An 18,494-nucleotide genomic window follows, 5' to 3' on the forward strand; every position below is an offset into this window, starting at 1 on the left:
GAGTTAAACTATGTCATGTGTTTGTTTGCATGATATAGTGAGTAGTTGGTTGAGTTATATATTCAGTTATAATGTACCTTCACCTGAAGAAGGATGTTAAAATAACATATACCTTCACCTGAAGAAGGATGTTAAAATCCAGAAAGCGCAAGTGAATAGAAACTTTGGAACTGTTCATTTTCTTTTTTTATTTTGATTATATATATATATATATATATATATATATATATATATATATATATATATATATATATATATATATATATATATATATATATTATTATTATTATTTATTAGCTGTTCATGCATTTACCACTATATTCTGTCCCAAAATAATCGATTCACATTTTCCTGAATAACTCGATATTTATGGGTGTTGCTAAAACGCAGAAAGGAAAACGGAACGGAAAGCGGAACGGAACGGAAAACGGAAAATCTCAGATCACGTTTATCGCTTTAAAAGGGCATAGACTGGCCAGAAACGATTGACTTTGTATCATTTATTCATATCTTATGAATGATTATGAACATGTGGCTGTCTTAATGATATTCTTCAAATATAGCATTGTATTCAATTGACTTTAGCTGAATACGACACAGAAAAAATCAAATATATACGAATTGTGAAATATTAACATGATTTAACGAGTAAATTAGCTATAACTTTTTACTTATTTTTCTTATATGGTATTACTGCCATAGCAGCGTAACGTATGCTGTTAGTGATAGCTTTTCATGTGTTTTATGAGTATTTTTATATTTCAAATATGATGTATACACTTACATCAACATTGAATTTTCGGTGTTCTATACGATCTTAAATCATACAGACGATACAGTATCATCGAGATAAAAAAAAAACCGTACGACTGACGACATTCAAAATTAAAATACATTAAATATTAAAATAACCGGTACTTAGTGAAACTAGTATTTTTAGCTTTGCAATTTTGTTTGCATTACTTTGCAGTTGTTCATTCCTGCAGATATATATACAGGCACGTAGCATCGTTTTTGAAAGTGGGGGGGGGGGGGCAGACCCATCCAAAAAATCTTGACAAGCAAAAAAAAAAAAAAAAGAAAAAAAAAAAGGGAATTTAAAGTTTCCAAAAATCTTCAAAATCCTAATCCGGGGGGGGGGGGGGGGGATGGGGTAGACTAAACTATACTTCCAAAAAAAAATTTCTTCTCTACCAAAATTTTTTATCCTCCAAATCATGAAATTCCTAATCCGTGGGGGGGGGGGGGGGGAGATAACTTCAATTTGACTCCTCATTTCCTTATTTTCATGTCAATTTTTTACTTACTTCCAAAAAAGTGGGGGGGGGGGGGAGCAACTCCATTATAATTCATTTTTTTATATGTAAATGTTAAAAAATTTGTTGCTGCAAGAAAAAGTTTAAAAAAAAATACACATACCTGTAAAAAATGCAATTGAAATAGACGAAACGGGAAATATCCAACAAAACTTCAACGACACATTTTCATGTTTTAATTTTAATCGGAAAAATTAGCAGGATCGAAAACAGATTTCTTACGGAGATTTATAATGGAAAATGTTGACATCTTTTCTCCATTTTGAATTCATTCAGAAGACCTTGCTCAATTTTTCAACGCTATCATCCGGATCGGTTGAAATGCAAAACCCCGTAGACTATTTTTAATTTGTATTAAAACCAGATGGTGAGCTATAGAGGACGTTTTCAAGAAGGAATAATGAGAATTTTTTAGTGTTTGTGAAAGAAAATCGCTTGAACCCTGAGGTATTCATTTGTACATTCATTGAGTGGAGTGAAATTTCTTGACTTTTAAATGTTGGGGAATTTTTCTCAAGTCGGCACATTTTGTTCAAACTTTCGAATAATTCAAAAATCCGCGCGCACCTGTCAGATAAGTTTGGTTGTAGCTTGGCAACTACGTCACCACGTGTTTATCCTAGGCCAATATGGCGGCCCTGTGTATTGACGAAAATAATCAATTGTGTTTGAGTTGAATGTGTTTACCCGATCGAAGGACGATAATGGCGCCAGGTTATTGTTTTAATTGTGAGTGTTTGCACACCGTTTAACTGGGCACAGCTCATAACAAAGGCACACATCGCTTGTAGGAAACGGTCGGCCATTTATCAGATTAACGGCTCTGTATGCGGTCTCTATACTCTGTTTACACAATCCATAACGAAGTGGCGGCTCGCCTGTGTACGTTATGGATTAATTAATGTTTGCACAGATCTCTATTCATATCATTTTGAACATCATCTGTCCTCTATATTTGATGTTATGTAGTCTAGTGTAGCAATAGCTTGTCTAGCCATTTAAAAGGATATGCACATAATATAACTAGGGCAAAGAGGAACGGGGGTATAATTATGTCACAATGTTGGAAGCTAAAACTGTAATTATGTGTATTTGACACATAAAAATCCATATATAAACGTTTAAATGCAGGTGTGTAGAACAGCAGAAGTTATTTATTACTGGCTGTGCATGCATCTCCAAAAATCATCCTTCTGAATGAAGTCATTGTAATTTTAAAATATATATATAGATCACCAAATTCAGTCATTGTTTATTTAACAGTTTGAAAACTGAACCACTACATGTTGATACCAAGCTAGCTTAGTGATATCAGCAGGTGTTAGATGCATATTGCCACAAACATTTGTTTCATCAATATTTCCAATATTGGCAATAATCGTTCAAATCAGTGCCTTAAAATTTGCGAACATGATCAAATCTTTTTTATACACACTAATACAGTTAATATGTACTTTTACATACCAGTAGTTAAAAATCAATAACACGTTGATAAAGTACATGCATTTATTTTGGCATAAGCTGTCTTTTGCATCCATCTCCCTGTTAATCTCCTGTCCCTCTGTCTCAAATTGATCTCTCCCTCCTTCCTTTTCTCCTGCCGCCTCTCTCCCTCCCTCTCTCTCTCTTTCATCTCTCATTCTTTTGTTCTCTGTCTTTAAGATCTGTTTGTCTGTCTACCTGTCTATCTGTCTCTCTCTGTCTGTCTGTCTGTCTCTCTCTTTCCTTCAAATTATCCTAGCATGGCCATGACTAGGGCTTTGCCTTGTCTGTCAATCATATCTGTCTGTAATTCATCATCTTTCCGTTTTGTCTGTCCATCACATTTCTCTATTGTTTATATTTCTGTGAATCTGTCTGGATCTGTATATATAATTTTCTTCGTTTGTATTTGTATACACTGTACATGTACATATATACGTTAAATGAAAGGAAAAGACAATTTTGTTAAAACCACAATCACAATGGTCTGCACTCTCCCCGTCCCCCCCCCCCCCCCCACCTATCCCCACTCCCCGCACCCATTATGAAATCTGCTTCTCTAGATTATTATTTTGTATATGCATAATTATGCAGCTTTTATAAGTTTAAACGGTTTTGTGAAAATAATTGAATGGATGCAATGAATTGGTAATTTGGATAATTTATATAGTTTTTGTTTCAAATTAAGACATTTACTTGTAACTTTTTTTTCTTACATATAAATCAAATTTTAAAGTTGAATCATCAGTACCGTACATTCTCATAATAAGTAAACAATTTTGATGTTTTTCTAGGGTGAGATTGTAGAAACTGGACGATCGAAAGCTGCGGTTTCACCATGTCTATGAATTACGTCGGAAGTATCTCGATTCTTGATCGAGGCGATGGACCGGCTCAAGCCATCATTGACAAAAATAAACGCTCCGTGGCCCAGCGTCTCGCTGACGAAACTAAAGATGAGCTGGAGAAGGTCATGCACCGTGTGGAGGACGTAAGTGTTTTTCTTTCTCTCCTGTTTTCAATTTCTCTCTCTCTCTCCACTTATAAACTTTTTTGTTTTACTTGATCTCTATATATATCTGCCTCCCCCTTTTTCTCTGTATCCTTTATTCTAACTCTTATTTCTCTCTAGACGTTAATTCTTTTTTGTCTCTTCATGTATGTTTAGGCCTAACAAAAAAATAGTTTGTTTCTGCTTTCATGCTAAAAAAAAAGTAGGGTCGGTCGGTCAATTTTTTTTTTTATTTTTTCAAATATTTTTTTTTCCCTTTAATATTGCAGTATCCATACATGCGGGTTAGATACTGACACTGCTGAATGGTATAAAATGAGAAATACTTTTAATATCATTCCTGACTATTAAGCTTGTCTTAAGAAAACACAAAAATGATATTATATATCAGATACTTCCTCTACCAACGATGAGAGCATTATTAAAATCTACAACACATGGAAACATACAGCCATTTTGAAACAAAACGTTTGAGTTACACTGATTTGTGAAGAATAACTGCTTCAATCGTTTTTGTGACCAAAATTTTGAGTAATTTTTTTTTCTAAATCGGATAAAAACGAAAAAAAAAACGATTTTCCATAAAAAATCCTTTAAAAAAGTTTTGAGGGGGGTAAAACCTAGGGTCGGTCGGGAAAGCGGAAACAAACAATTTTTTTTCTTAGGCCTTATTTCTTTCATCTCTCATTCTTCTGTTTTCTGTCTGTCTTAAAGATCTCTCTCTCTCTCTCTCTCTCTCTCTCTTTGTTTCTCTGTGTCTCTCTGTCTTTCTGTGTGTGTGTGTCTCTCTCTCTCTCTTAGATCATGTTGTTTTTTTTTAAATTAAAGAAATCATTTGAAAAATCTATTATATACTGTTTTGTCAACAATGCCCAAGGCAGTGTTTGTTCATGGATCATCTAAGACTATATGTAATTAAGTCATGTGTTACAAGATCATGAGCAACTCTTTACTTTACTCACACACATTTATAAGTTGATGATTTGTTTCAAATATTCAATCTAAGAGAAAGACAGATGTTTATTTATGCGAAAATGAAAACTTCTCATGTATCTAAGAATATATATGTAAAGTTACATGACCCATGTCAGCATCAATTATCATTTAATTTGGATTTGCTGTCTTGTTCTGATCGACTGAGAAATAATAATTTAAGCCAGCAATGTATCTGCTTTGTTTCAGATTTACGTGTCTTATGAACAGAGCACACAGGACATGTTCCTTACCCATGGAGCTAATGTGGAATACATTGAAGATATCGTAAGTTAATAACCCAGAAATCATTGTTACATGCAATTTGATTGGTTGAAAATGTAGAGTAAATTTAAAATATTGTAAGTAATCAATCCAAGATTTGTTGCAACAGGCAATTTGATTGGTTGAAAATTTTGTGTATGGTTATGACATATCAAGTGACCAATATAGCGTATATGGAGATACAATAGTATCCTTACCAAACGCGAGGAATCAACATTTATACATAGAATCACTAGGAGTATCTCTCTGAGTTTATCAAAATTTAAACTTGATCTTTATGCTTGGAATTTTTTATTCTCATGATATTTGACACAAAAGTTTGGAATTGCAAAATTAAATACTGGTGTTAAATAAAGAATCTACAGGGTAGTGAGAATTTATCTCTGATTTTCTGGAAAATTGTGATATGGGTTGCATGTAATAGTCATTATGGCAGACTTTTGGGAGGGGGGGGGGGGGGGGGTGTTAGCAATGTCAGGGTATAACAAAGCACAAAGCACATGCCAAATCAATGATGAAGAAAGTTTAATTAGTTATTTTTAGCTTGGTGAAGTTTGATTTATATTGTATATCATCAAGAATTGTATAGATTTTCTGCTTTTATTGACCATCTTATTCCCTTGTCTACTTCATCATCCCTATATGTTCAGTGCACACACTTAATGTATTCAATCTATCTGAGATTAAAATAGGTGGATTAATAGTGGCATACATTATTTTCTCCCACTCCTAGTGTGCGTAGTTGACTGTACAAAGGGAGGTAACTCCAAATGGTAAACATGTTATGCTGAAGTATACATGTATTATGCAAAAAGTTACAACTTATTTAAAATCATTTGAGTGGAAGAAACTTCAATGATTGGAAAGGATACTACCGAGTAAACGTATTTAGAAAAAAAAATTAACAGAGAAATGTAATTGAAAGCTTCAGTTCAAAATTATTTGCATTTGCTTTTAGACTCCTTTTAATTTTTCTGAACATATTTCCTGCATTCAAAACCAAGTCCACTTTTTTAAATTATTTTTTTCTCTTTGAAAAAATTAAATGATGCATACATGTTTCATGGATTCAAATTTTATTGTAGAAAGAGTTAGAGGAAATTTTGACTGATGAACTAAAGAAGAAAAAGGTAAGGTTATGATCATTATTATATTAGGTCAGACAAATTTATTTCAATGAATGATAATAAATATATAATGAAGATGTACTTTCAGCTTTGAAATAAATTGGTATTCAACAATTTTTGTCGATTCAAGTTGATGGCAACTGCTGAATAAATAGGGTTCAATGTAAACATTATATTCTAATATATTATGATTTACCAGATGGGTATGACAAAATTTACAAATAAAATACATTGTAGTTGATGTATTGAAATAATGGAACTCTTAACATTTGGCATTTCCCCTATATTTTTATATATAAAGCTCTTCTTCTAAAGGAGATCAAAACAGTCTAAAAATGACCACCACCATTATGCCTTCTTAATTTTTTTTTATAGTATGAGCAGAATTTTAATGGCATTGTTAATCGTGGTCAGATGTGTTACACGTCATTAAGTATTTGCATTTTTTTTTTCAGTATGAGCAGAAAGTGACGGTGTTTATTGTCGGGTTTGAAAATATGTCCAATCAGAGGCTTCGTCTCATCCAACAAGTCAACGAGGTACGTAACGAAAGTTTATTAAAAAAAAATGATGTCAGTTTTCATTTCATTTTCATAACTCCATGATATATCAATAGTATTTTTCTACGTGCAATTCTTATACATAATAAAATGAAAAATTGTAAGTTTGACCAGATGAAACATTTATTTCTCAATGGTAATTTTATTTTATGGTAATACCACATCTTACACAGGGATTAGCCTGTGTTTTTTCATCAGTGGTATTTTCATCAGTGGTATTTTCCTCAGTGGTATATTCCTCAGTGGTATTTTCCTCAGTGGTATTTTCATCAGTGGTTTTTTCCTCAGTGGTATTTTCATCAGTGGTATTTTCATCAGTGGTATTTTATGCGTAAAGTTCCAAATTATCCTGCTGCTTTGCTCATCCAAAAAAAAAGTTCATGTTAATTTGTATCCAATCAAATTCTGTGTACTTTGTATCCAATCAAATTCTGTGTACTTTGTATCCAATCAAATTTTGTGTACTTTAACCAATGCTTTTATTCCCTGCAGTTCTTTATGGATGCAACGAAGCCCGCTGAAGACGAGCCCCTATTTTCCCCCTCTCCGGACATCAACATTGAGGAGATCGGACACAGTATCGAGGAGACGCTCGACTCAGCCGATAGACTCACAGACAGACTCGGTGAGCTTAACTCACAGATGGTGGACTGGCTCACAAACTTTGCCATCAATAAAGCCTCCACAAAGTAAGACTTGAGTTACCTGCCCTTGATTTTGAATAAGGCTTCCACATAGACAATTATGAGTTATCCTCTCTTGATTTTATCTGCAAAAAAAATTCTACAGATTAAGTTAGAGAAAATGATAATTTTTGTGAATGGATTAGAATTTTTTTTTAATAAAATCTTTTATCATTTTCGATAAAATAAAGTTTTCTTACTTAACAGAACCTAATTAAGTTAGTTAATGAAATCAAAAAAGAATATCACAAGTTATAAATATATATAATTGAAGTAATGTGTGTGATTCTTGTGCTTTTAAGAACAATTTCCAATTTAGAAAATATGTAAGTTACACCTTGAGAGATTATGGTTTTTTTGTTACACGTTTGTGATATCAATTACTCCTCACACATGAAAAATGTAACCTGCCAAATTCTCAAATATGGTATCCAGTCACTTTTCACTGTTTGGAGAACTCACAGTCAAACAAGTTTTTTGTGTGTGAGAACCAAATTAGGATCAGTATTCTTTCCCAAAGCTTAAAGCTTATATTTTTTTTTCTGCAATGCATATTGAATCAGATCTACAAGGTACATGTATTAATCTTTATTTTTAGACATTTGCATATTTTGGAGCTTAGTAAAGGATGTTTTTGCATACAAGAATTGAATTTAGTAAAGAAAATGAGCTATTATGTATCAATTATTTTCTGGAGTCAGTTTATTAATTAGTTTCATGTGTAAAATTTCCCTTTTCCGAAAACAGCTTTTTGATTGGAGGGGTATGCTATTGAATTTTGTAACCAAGAGTTTGATTGGCTACAGTCGCCAGTGTTATCCTCTAACAAGCACTCTGATTGGTTGAACACTTCCCTGACTCTGTACTAATGAGTAAAGGTGTTTTTTCTTTGTAGACTGAAAGAGTAAGTAGACACTGATGCAAGGGATGGTGCTACTAAAAATAGATTGAGAGGAATCATGGGAATTATATTTAAAATTGACCCACCTGCTTTTATTTGAATCAATTTGTCTGTGAAAAAGTTAAAAATTATGATAATGGATAAAGTGTTAATTTTTTTCAAGCATTTAACGTGGTATGATTGACATGTTATTCTTTTGCTAATATCAAAGAATATGGTCTTGTTTTTATACTATGTCAGGTATTTAAAAAACTGATTACATTTGTATAAATATGAACTAATATATTCTAATGATTCCTCAATACATGCTAATAAATAATGTTATTTGGTGAATGGTTTGAATGTTAAGGATATTAAATACAATTAGTAACCCTGCAAGAGGGCAGACTCAAATCAGGGCTAGTGTCTTTGGTTTATCTTGGCTGCAATAATAAGAGCTATATTTTAGTTTTGCAAATTAAAGAATAATAACTTTAAAACTTATGTCTAAGAGATTTGTCCCTAATAATAAGATTATTGCTTTGATAGCTTTTAAACTAAAAGTAAAGAAGTGCATAATTTTTTAAAGTACAGTGTATGAATGATAAAATAAAATCAGCTTAATTCATTGTTTGATTTTATATATCAAAAACACTAAAAAAATCTAGAAGTTACAATTTCACAGTAGATTTAGATAAAAAAATTTCAAGTAGAAATCACTCTTTCATGTAGATCTAAGTATTTAGAATTGATTTTAGTACATTGATTATAACAAATTAATAAAACTTATTTTTTTAAGTTAAACATTAGGAAATACTATTAATAATAGTAGGAAATAGTATTAATAGTACGTCAATAAGTGGTGTAGATATACTAACTGTTTGTAGACAAGCATGGAGTTAATTCTGAATTTTGAGATAAATATTGGAAATTTTCTTTTTAAAAAAGAAAAACAATTCAGTAGTTTTTGTAACATTTAAACAATGGCATGCATAATTCCTTCATTTATATAGTAGTTAATTATGTAGTAACCCAGTGATTATATGGAATAACTGTATCTCCTGATGTATGTGTGTAATGTTCCCTAAGTGACCACATATACCCACATATGTATATCATAACATGTAGAACCCCTGGTACATTTATGTCATATTAGGTATTGTTATACTTTCATGTTAAATACTGAAATCTGATTGGTTAAGACACAGTTTATAATCCGTTTTATTACCCTCAGCATTAGCAACGCACTTAGAAACAGGTAACATTACAAATTGTTACATGCGCGAAGATTATGCGCGTACGGTTCGCTGTAGAATTCACGTTATTCCTATATAAAAGCAGTAAAATTTTCTTAAAAATTAAGACATTCAGTATAACAAAATGAATAGTGCCTGTTTGGGAGGATAACATTTGAAATTGACACCCCTCGAAAACCATTGTCAACCTCCGCTTCGCGTTGGTTGACAATGGTTTCCTCGGGTATCAATTTCAACTGTTACCCTCCCAAACAGGCACTATTTATATAACAGCGTTATACATGTACTGTGGTTTCATCACCGGGCATCAGTTTTCGTGGATGTTGTTAGTACAGCTGATATTGAACAGAAATATTCATTGAAGAATGAAAAATATCAAGAGTTCTTTTGGTAATATCCATTATAGTATACACAAATTTAAATATTGTCAAAACTGTGCCTATAAAAATCCACAAAAATGCCCTCAAATACTGTAAACCAAGTTTTATTCGGGTGCGAGAAATTTTTCCGAGGTTCGCAAGAACTTCATTGTCGCGAATATTTATCGCCATTAACAAGTCCATGTTGTAAGGTTGTTATAACAACATGAGCCTGGATAAGGCTTGGTCACGAACATTAGTCGTTGCGAAACCAGTTTATCAGAAGTAAATTGCGAAATAAAGTTGTTGCAAAAAAAATTGGTTTACAGTACAGTACTGTAGATTACTAATTAAATGCGAAGAATTAATATCAGTGTAAGACTGCGAGAAGCTTATCTTAGTTTTATTTTTCAGACAAATGTGAACTAAGTTAAACTTAATAAAAATTCAGGGTTCACAATTTGATGCAAAACGGTTGAATCGCGGTATTTAAGTACTTGCAAAAAATAAGGAAACAGTATACTTGGGACCAATAAGCATACAGAACTATGTCAAAGTGATTTGTTTTTCAAGGATTGTATGTCAAATTCTTAATGATTTTATTTCTAGGAAAAGTAAACTTGCAGAAGAGTAAGACATTTTTTGATCTTATACTTTTTATTTTGAGTTTTCTAATCATTTTTCATATTTTTTTGTTTAAAACTCTTGTTTACTTAATACATTTTATTGAGTTTTTTTTAAGTTTTATGAAATATGTCTTGCATGCTTTTTTAGAGAACACCAAGTTTGTTTTTGAAAGTAGTATTTTCAAATCAATATATATTAAACTGAAGTCATTTGTATGCTTTTAATAGTTTGGTCAGATTGGTTTTTCTTTACAAGTACATGTAGTGTGAATAAGTTATATAGTTGACACAGCCTAAGTGTGTAATATATGCATTTTTGTTTATAAATACACTAAGTCAAAGTATAGCAAAATACTGATTTCTGTCATCATATACAGCACACAAGGAAGTCTGACAAAATACCACTTTGTGGAGAAGACTTAACTCTCTCCAAAGAAATAGGTTATCCTTTTGGAGTAGAAACCCCTTTTTATTGTCATGTCATGAGGTCAAAGGTCAAGGATAATAATGATATATAGATTATAAATAGACTTAGTGTGTTCACTCAATATCTTAGCAATCACAGTTTGGTCACACACCAGATTTGGTGAACACACACCAGACTGAATAAAAGAGAAAAGTTCCCCTATTGATTTTCATGTCACAAGGTCGAGGGTAAAGGGTAAAGGGTCAAACTACTATAGACATAGATAATTATCTTGTATTCTCATTATGTTGGAAAAATAGGTTATCTCTATGGAGTAGAAAGCTCTGTTGATTGTTATGTCATGAGGTCAAAGGTCAAGGGCTGAATTGATTTTGAGTTCACAAGGTCATTGAAAAGTGTATTCTCAATATGTTGATTAGAAAGACATTTGCTAGTCAATAACTTTTTAAAACTTTTTCAAAATTGGAAGGGTTGGGGGTTAGGGTGGGGTGGGGTAGGGGTCATATATAAGAGCAGTGACAAGTAATTTAGCCCATGCTAATTGTATAGAAACAGAAAACAACACAAAGTCATTGAAACTATTGACCCTTTAGCAAGTTGAATTGATTGATTGATTTAAGTCTAGAATAGATCAATATTCTGCATAATGTAGGTTGACTTTAAGTAATTTTGCCATCTTTTTACAAATTTTGATGACACTTGTAGCTATATAATGAAGGTTAAACACATTGTTATTTATCTGAAATGATATGATTATCATATATTAATAGAAGCTTTTATCCAATGACCATTCTGTGTATTTACTGTATTTTTGTTGTGTGTTATTAATTAGAGCATGTTATGCATGTAATGATGTGCCATTGAGTGATTTTTAAAAGTGAATATGATTCAGAAAGATAATCAGATATGTTATGCAACAATAAGTTGCCAAAGAATATTAAAAAAATTAAGAGAGAATTGACAAACAACAAGTAATATCATCTCAGCAGTGAAAAATATATTTTTGATCAAACCATTAGACTGTTAGGTGATTCATGGATGTTTCTGACATTGTTGTTTGTGACACAGGGGGAAGAAGAAAATGGAGAAGGCTCTAGACAAGGCCAAGGATGACCTGTCTGGACTGAGCGAGAAATTACTGAAATTACAATCAGGTTAGTACTTATTGTCTTACCTTTTAAAGATTTTTAGTACTTAGAAATTACCTTTTTCAGACTAATCTTCAAGATATTTCTAGGAGATGGATATTTTTAATTGATGAACCTTTTAGGGTATATTGTATGTTATTGAGTATGTTTGTCATGCATCAAGGGTTTGAGTAAAGTTGGGGATGGTGGGTCCTGTTTCAAGTCAAATCCACACTTTGTAAAGTTGTCTCCCTTTGCGGGGTCAACTTAAAGGTCAAAAGGGATAACCCAACTTTCTCCTTCTTTATGCAACCAAATATTTGGGCATCCTATGATAAAACCAGTGTGTGTTTGATTTATTTTTTTCATGTGTTGGTTGCCCCGTCCTGGGGCAATCCAAATACGCAACAGAAACATATTTTAAAGTAGAATGACAAAGTTACAGATCTCTTAACTACAAAGGCTACTGTGAGAATTAATGGAATTTTCCCCAAAGATGGCAACCAAGGGACATAACTTTTGTAAAGAAACACTCATGAAGTTTAGAATTTTTTTTTAATAAGGTGGTCCATTAAGTCCAGCAAGCATATATATGACCTTTGCAGTTAGTATTTGATTATTAGCGATGAAACGTATGCCCTATTTCTTCTTATCTAAGAAATGGAGGTAAAGTTGTATTTTTTTATGAAATTAATGCCATTTTGTATAGAAATGGAAGTGAAAGAAGAGAAGGTGCAACAGTTGCTGAAACAGTTGGAGATCAAGACAAGTGACACCCAGAAATACCGGACAGCGGCCGAGGCGGCCAAGGTAAACAAACACCCTGCATACAGGGGAGGCTACTCAGGGACTGTATCAGTAGATGGGTTACCTCTCTTGATCAAATTTCAAGAAACACCTTAGAAACAGGGGAGGCTACTCCTGGACTACATCAGTGGATGGGTTATCTCTCTTTATCAAAATTCAAAAAGAGTATGAGTAAAAGCATTGATTGTTACATAGTAATTCTAGAATTGGAGTTTTAGAAACCATATGATCTGCTTTTATAGATAATTACTTTCTCAGCTGCTTTTTTTCTTCTGCAAATTTATTGAAATTGCTTTGAAGCTATCATAATCTGGGGCTCTTTAGATAAATTAGAAAACTAACATTTTCTTACACTGACTGTGTATTAATCTATTCTCGGAGTCGGGCCTGAATGCTTATCTGATTTTAATGTCATTTTTGTTCAGAAATTATGATATATAGTATACCAATAAAATTAATGGTTTCTGTCATGACAAATTGGATTTGGAAATTCCATCATATATTTATTTATACATTTGCCTTTAACCAATTCATTTTTTGATATTGTAATTCAAAAGGAAAAGACACAGAAAATTTGAGCACACAGAGATGACAAATTCTAAAATCTAAGATGCTATTACAGCAATATCTGAAAAAAGCATTCCTTAAATACTTCCGCTTGTTACTTCTTGTGGTAGCTAACTCAACGTAGAAGAACACTAACCATTTATTAATATGTTCTCATATTCTCTTGCTTTTTTCATTACTACCCTGCCAATCTTAACTCTTGCACAACTCCAACCAAAAAACAAACAATAATAGAAATCCATCCAAGAGTTTGAAGAGACGACCTTGAGGAATAAGGAAGCCATGCAGAAGAAGGACAAGGAGATCCGAGAATTGAACAGTAAGCTCTCTATGTTGGAGCTCGAGGTCGGACAGTCCGACTACGTATCCAAAATGTCCTCTGAACGAAACCAGGAGAAAAATGGCGAGCTCAAGGTTCGTGTGTGTCTGTGTGTAAGCATGGATTTTCACTACGTGTTATTAGGATGGCCTATGAAACAGAAGTTTTGAAAAAAAGTGTATATTCACAGTTCATTTTTTTAAAAATCACTCGGCCAATGAAATTGTTTTGTTTTGAGCAACTATGTCTAAACATACATATGTCCTAGTTTTAAAGAGGACCAAAGCCAGTTTTGGAAAAAAATGTATATTTGCATTTTTTTTTTTAAAAGATCACCCGGCCAATGAAATGGCCAAACATACATGTGTTCGAGATTTTAACTACAAAACCCCAGAAATTGATAAAAATCAAACAATATACTTGATACGAATCCACTATAAAATAACCAAATGAATCATATCATTTAATAAAGTCCTTGAATATTTATTAGCTGTGGCCATTCGAATCAGTTTTAAAATTTAAATCGTTACACAACAATATACGTGTGTGTCTAGATCCACCCATGAATCAGCAGATGAGCTCAAAATCCCAAAAAGAATCAACCAATGAAATGGATATGAATCTACTATAAATTAATTTGCCTATTGATTTGTAGTTTAAAAAAAAAAATTGTGTAAATAAATACCGGTACTCTATTAAATTTCTGTTGATATAAGAAATGCTTTCAAATTATGTAATAAGACGAATGAAAAACCCACAGCAGATTTTAAACAATATTTTCAGAAACCCCTTTGTGTTGAATGTAATTATTTTCTGTTAGCTGATTATGAATGAATTATACTTTTGTTTACCTTAGTTAATATGTCTTTAAACAATTCAAATATTAAAAGTTCAAAAAACTATCAACATTTAATTAAGGATTCAATTTCAATTGAAATGTAGTGTATTTGGTTGGGTGGACAGGCACAGCAATGCAATAATGAAATTTCAAAAGAATTTATGTTTTCAATAAGTGATGTCAATTTTTGTTCGCTAAACCTGTCAATAAAATTATTGCATTAATTAAAAAGAATTAGAGTTTACTTAAATTATAAAACTTGTGATGATTAAATTTCTTCCTAATTAAGCCAGAGGATCTTAAGGTAAGAACGCAGAGCATGAAACAATTGGTTGTCTTGTTTGTGACATCATTGCTACTCTAATGACATTTAGATATTGTATTTTTGATATGAATAGGGTCAAGTTATTTTGCAGCTTTATGCTTTAAAAAAAAAACCTTGAAAATTGTGTAGCATTTATTTTAGCATATTTTTTAAAAACTATATTTGTTGTGATATGCTTTTATTATTATAATGGTTTTTAAGTAAATGTTTTGTCATTTGTAAAAAAGTTGAATAATTTGAGCAAATTGGAATCGTTATCTTTGTTATCTCTTTTAAGCAAGGAAAAATGAAATTTACATTAATTTAAATGAAAGAGAAAAAAAGAAAACCAAAACTGATTTGAATAAACTCATTTGTTACTAGAAAGTGAAACATAATTTAACAATTTTGTTTTTCAAAAATTCAGATATGCAACATAAACTAGCCAGTACCTATGATAAACGGTCTAAACTTGTTAAAATGAAAAGTAAACTTATATTGGAATCAGCAATGTAATACCTTTAAGTGGACAAAAAAATAGTGGTCAAGATATTTTCATTACTGTATATTCCTTATATAACACAAGTACTTAACTTCTTAATATTTCCCAACTCTCAGAAAAAAATGGCGAGGTTTTAAAATCTTAGAGGCGTGCTTCTCGCGATTTTATGCGGATATAAATTCTTCGCTTTCAATTTATTAGGAAATTAAAGCAGTTACCTGTTAGCTTAAGTCAACATAGCTTAGGTATTTAAAAACATCATGAAAATTATACCTATGTCTATTAAAATGTTTGTGCTATTTTATTAAGGTCTTCCGTTTTCAACGGAAGACCTTGTACTGATTCTGTTGGTAATTCTTTTTATTCTTTTTTTTCTTCTAGACGTTTTTTAAAACTCAAATATCTTGCTTGTTTGTTGTCCTATAAAGTTCAAATTTGCAGAGCTTATTGGTAATTACTATTTCTCAATATCTATGGAAAATCGTTGATATCGACAATTCCGGTACCGAGTTATTCCCCTTTTTCCCAAAAATATAGGCATTCTTGTGCACGCAAAGGCTCTGAAACCGCTCACAGCCTGTGTTACAAAGTCACAAATCTTCAAAATAAAGAGTTTGAACGTTGTCCTCCGAGTTTTGTTTTTACAATTTTCCTCCTTTAAAGTTTCAAAAAATTGATTTGAATTTGTGTTTCAAAAAATGCTGATTTTTTGTTGTGTTTTTGTTATGTAGCTCTTTAGTTTAAAATTTTCTCTAAACACATATAGAACAAAATATGTGCAAAATGTCAAGGGCTTTCACCTGACACCATTGAAAAAGCCCCTTAAATTAGGGGTTTAGAGCACTTAAAAGTCTTCGCTTTATAACTCAAAAAATGGTTAATATTTCGCTATAGCTGTCGATAGAAAAGTTGTTCATTATTCTGTTATCAATGTCGTTACAAAACTATTTTGTACCGGTAATGCGTATTATGAGTGTAAAAAGTTTGTCTTGTTAACATGTACCTGTATTCATTTGGCAAGTAAGCGAATCGTCTTCGTGCGAATAACGTACATATATTAACAGCTGAAAGTGTTCCAGCATATACGGGATGCTTTGATTCATTTGAAAAAGTGTCTAAAAAGTATACGTGTACATGTTTTTCTTACAGCCTTTTTTTTTGGAGTAACCTCTGTTTAGGTCCTATAGTGGACAACCGTTAAGAAAAACAAAAACGAGAAAATATAAACGTTCTTTTTCTTATCTAGTGAGATACATAAACTAGATTTAAAAAAAAAATAACTTCCATGAAATGGATTTGAGTCATTTTACTGCATGCATTTCAAATCGACCTAAATTCTTAGTTGTGTGCGTCATTACATAACCCATCTCGCCCGCGGCCGAGAAATTCGATCGCCAAGGTCGCGGCTGGACTACCTAGCGGTCAGCTGTTATCTAATACACAAGAATCGCGTCTGTCATATGTGATTTTACTTAGCAGCAAACACAAGAATCGTACACAATGACATTAAAGCTTACTCTTCTTAATTTGAATTAAACGATAGATTAAGAAATCGTTCTGTTTAATCATAAACTCGAACTGAAGCAGTATCAGACAGATAGATCAACTGTGGGATTAAAGGGGAAAAAAAACTTATATTAATTAGAGTTTATTCATCATACTGCAAACATTGTAAATCTTCCTGGGTTCTGAGCTTTTTATGTGTGTTTTAACTTTACGTAAGTTATCCGATCCCTCATCCGCGGCCGAGGAAATCGGTCGCGGCTGCACTACCTAGAGGTCAGCGGTTATCTAATAACAAGATATATATACAAGAACTGTTTCAATTTTATGTTCTTTTTGTTCACCTTCAATTTATTGAATGAAACATTAGAATGTGAATTGAGAAGCCCCTCTAAAAATTGATAAAAGCAATATTGTTCCAAATCAGAAACATCATCAGACATAAATCAATAGTGAATTTGTAATTCTAAAATGTTCTAAAAACTATACATGTACTAATAATGTTATAGATAAACAACGAAAAACCACAAAGATTAAACCTTCAAATGATCACCCCTAGAACATAGCAAAGGAGATCCCGCGCGAGTGGACAAGTTATCCGCGGTAGCTCGTGTTCTTCTGCATGTACTTGATCACACGTGCATGTTTATTGATATTTTGTACGATTCCAACTACTTGTTTATTCGAGATTTTGACCGGTACATGTAAGATTGACTTGTGTTTCAATTTAAGATTTTTTTTTATTTACCCACGAATATTTCCGCTAGATACTGCTGAGAGGTTTTATAGATATCGTAGAAAGTAGTTGACGTCTTCATAAGGTTGCACATAAAATGAGAGAGAGAGAGAGAGAGAGAGCGCGCTCAAAATTGGAAGCATTATTTAGCCGAATTAAGAAAATGAAACAGTCTCCAAGCGTTCAAGGCAGGATAAAAAAAATCAAATATCAAATTAACACATGCGGTAGAGGCAATTGCAACTTCTCTGGCCTTTCTGGCAAGTTTGGAAAAACACCTCGAATGTATTAACATCACCGGATGTTAGAATATCATACAAAATGGAGTCGCTTCCCATTAAAATAAGTATCGGCAAGAAGTTTTGTATGTCGTTTCTGTGTTATATTTTAGTGTATATTGATACCTTTAATGAAATATAGCTCACATCTCAACAGATCATAAAATGTGTTGTAATTATATCAAGTTTTAAAAAAAGGGGGGTCGTCATGGACGCCTAGGTAATACATTCGAAGTGTTTTTCCGAGCTTGCCAGAAAGGCCCGAGAAGTTGCGATTGGCGGTAGAGGCTGACACGATAGCTATAGAATTGAGGGATTTAGTGATTATTTTTAGAATGTTCACATGAGTTTTTAAACAAGATTTGTTTAGATTTTATCGGTTTCATGATCACAGTGCAAGGGATTTTTTTTTTCAAAATGTGGCGAAGACCCATTTTTTTTGCGACTGCTTAACATGTGTACATTTTTCTCCTCAATGTATGTCACCTTCCCATCCGTGTGTTTATTCGGTCAGTCTATGCTAAGTCA

General features: G+C 32.4%; 1 protein-coding gene across 21 annotated transcripts in view; it reads left to right on the top strand.

The window, feature by feature from the left end:
- Window positions 1-1,906: 1,906 nt before the first annotated feature.
- The window catches only part of LOC105327066 (putative uncharacterized protein MYH16), a 113,224-nt gene continuing 96,636 nt past the window's right edge, over window positions 1,907-18,494 (top strand). For 16 of the 21 annotated variants that reach the window (XM_066073500.1, XM_066073552.1, XM_066072986.1 and 13 more), the window contains exons 1-11: window positions 1,907-2,045; window positions 3,593-3,789; window positions 4,993-5,070; window positions 6,153-6,197; window positions 6,650-6,733; window positions 7,247-7,443; window positions 7,740-7,763; window positions 12,054-12,139; window positions 12,822-12,922; window positions 13,721-13,900; window positions 14,933-14,947. In XM_066073500.1, the coding sequence (XP_065929572.1) occupies window positions 3,637-3,789; window positions 4,993-5,070; window positions 6,153-6,197; window positions 6,650-6,733; window positions 7,247-7,443; window positions 7,740-7,763; window positions 12,054-12,139; window positions 12,822-12,922; window positions 13,721-13,900; window positions 14,933-14,947 (963 nt within the window). In that variant the 5' untranslated portion in view covers window positions 1,907-2,045; window positions 3,593-3,636. Of the gene's footprint in view, window positions 2,046-3,592; window positions 3,790-4,992; window positions 5,071-6,152; window positions 6,198-6,649; window positions 6,734-7,246; window positions 7,444-7,739; window positions 7,764-10,541; window positions 10,563-12,053; window positions 12,140-12,821; window positions 12,923-13,720; window positions 13,901-14,932; window positions 14,948-18,494 lie in introns of all 21 variants that reach the window. The other 5 variants (XM_066073052.1, XM_066073024.1, XM_066073154.1 and 2 more) reach the window with 5 other exon arrangements.

The sequence above is a fragment of the Magallana gigas genome, chromosome 1 (assembly GCF_963853765.1).
Source record: "Magallana gigas chromosome 1, xbMagGiga1.1, whole genome shotgun sequence".
NCBI classification, from domain to species: domain Eukaryota; kingdom Metazoa; phylum Mollusca; class Bivalvia; order Ostreida; family Ostreidae; genus Magallana; species Magallana gigas.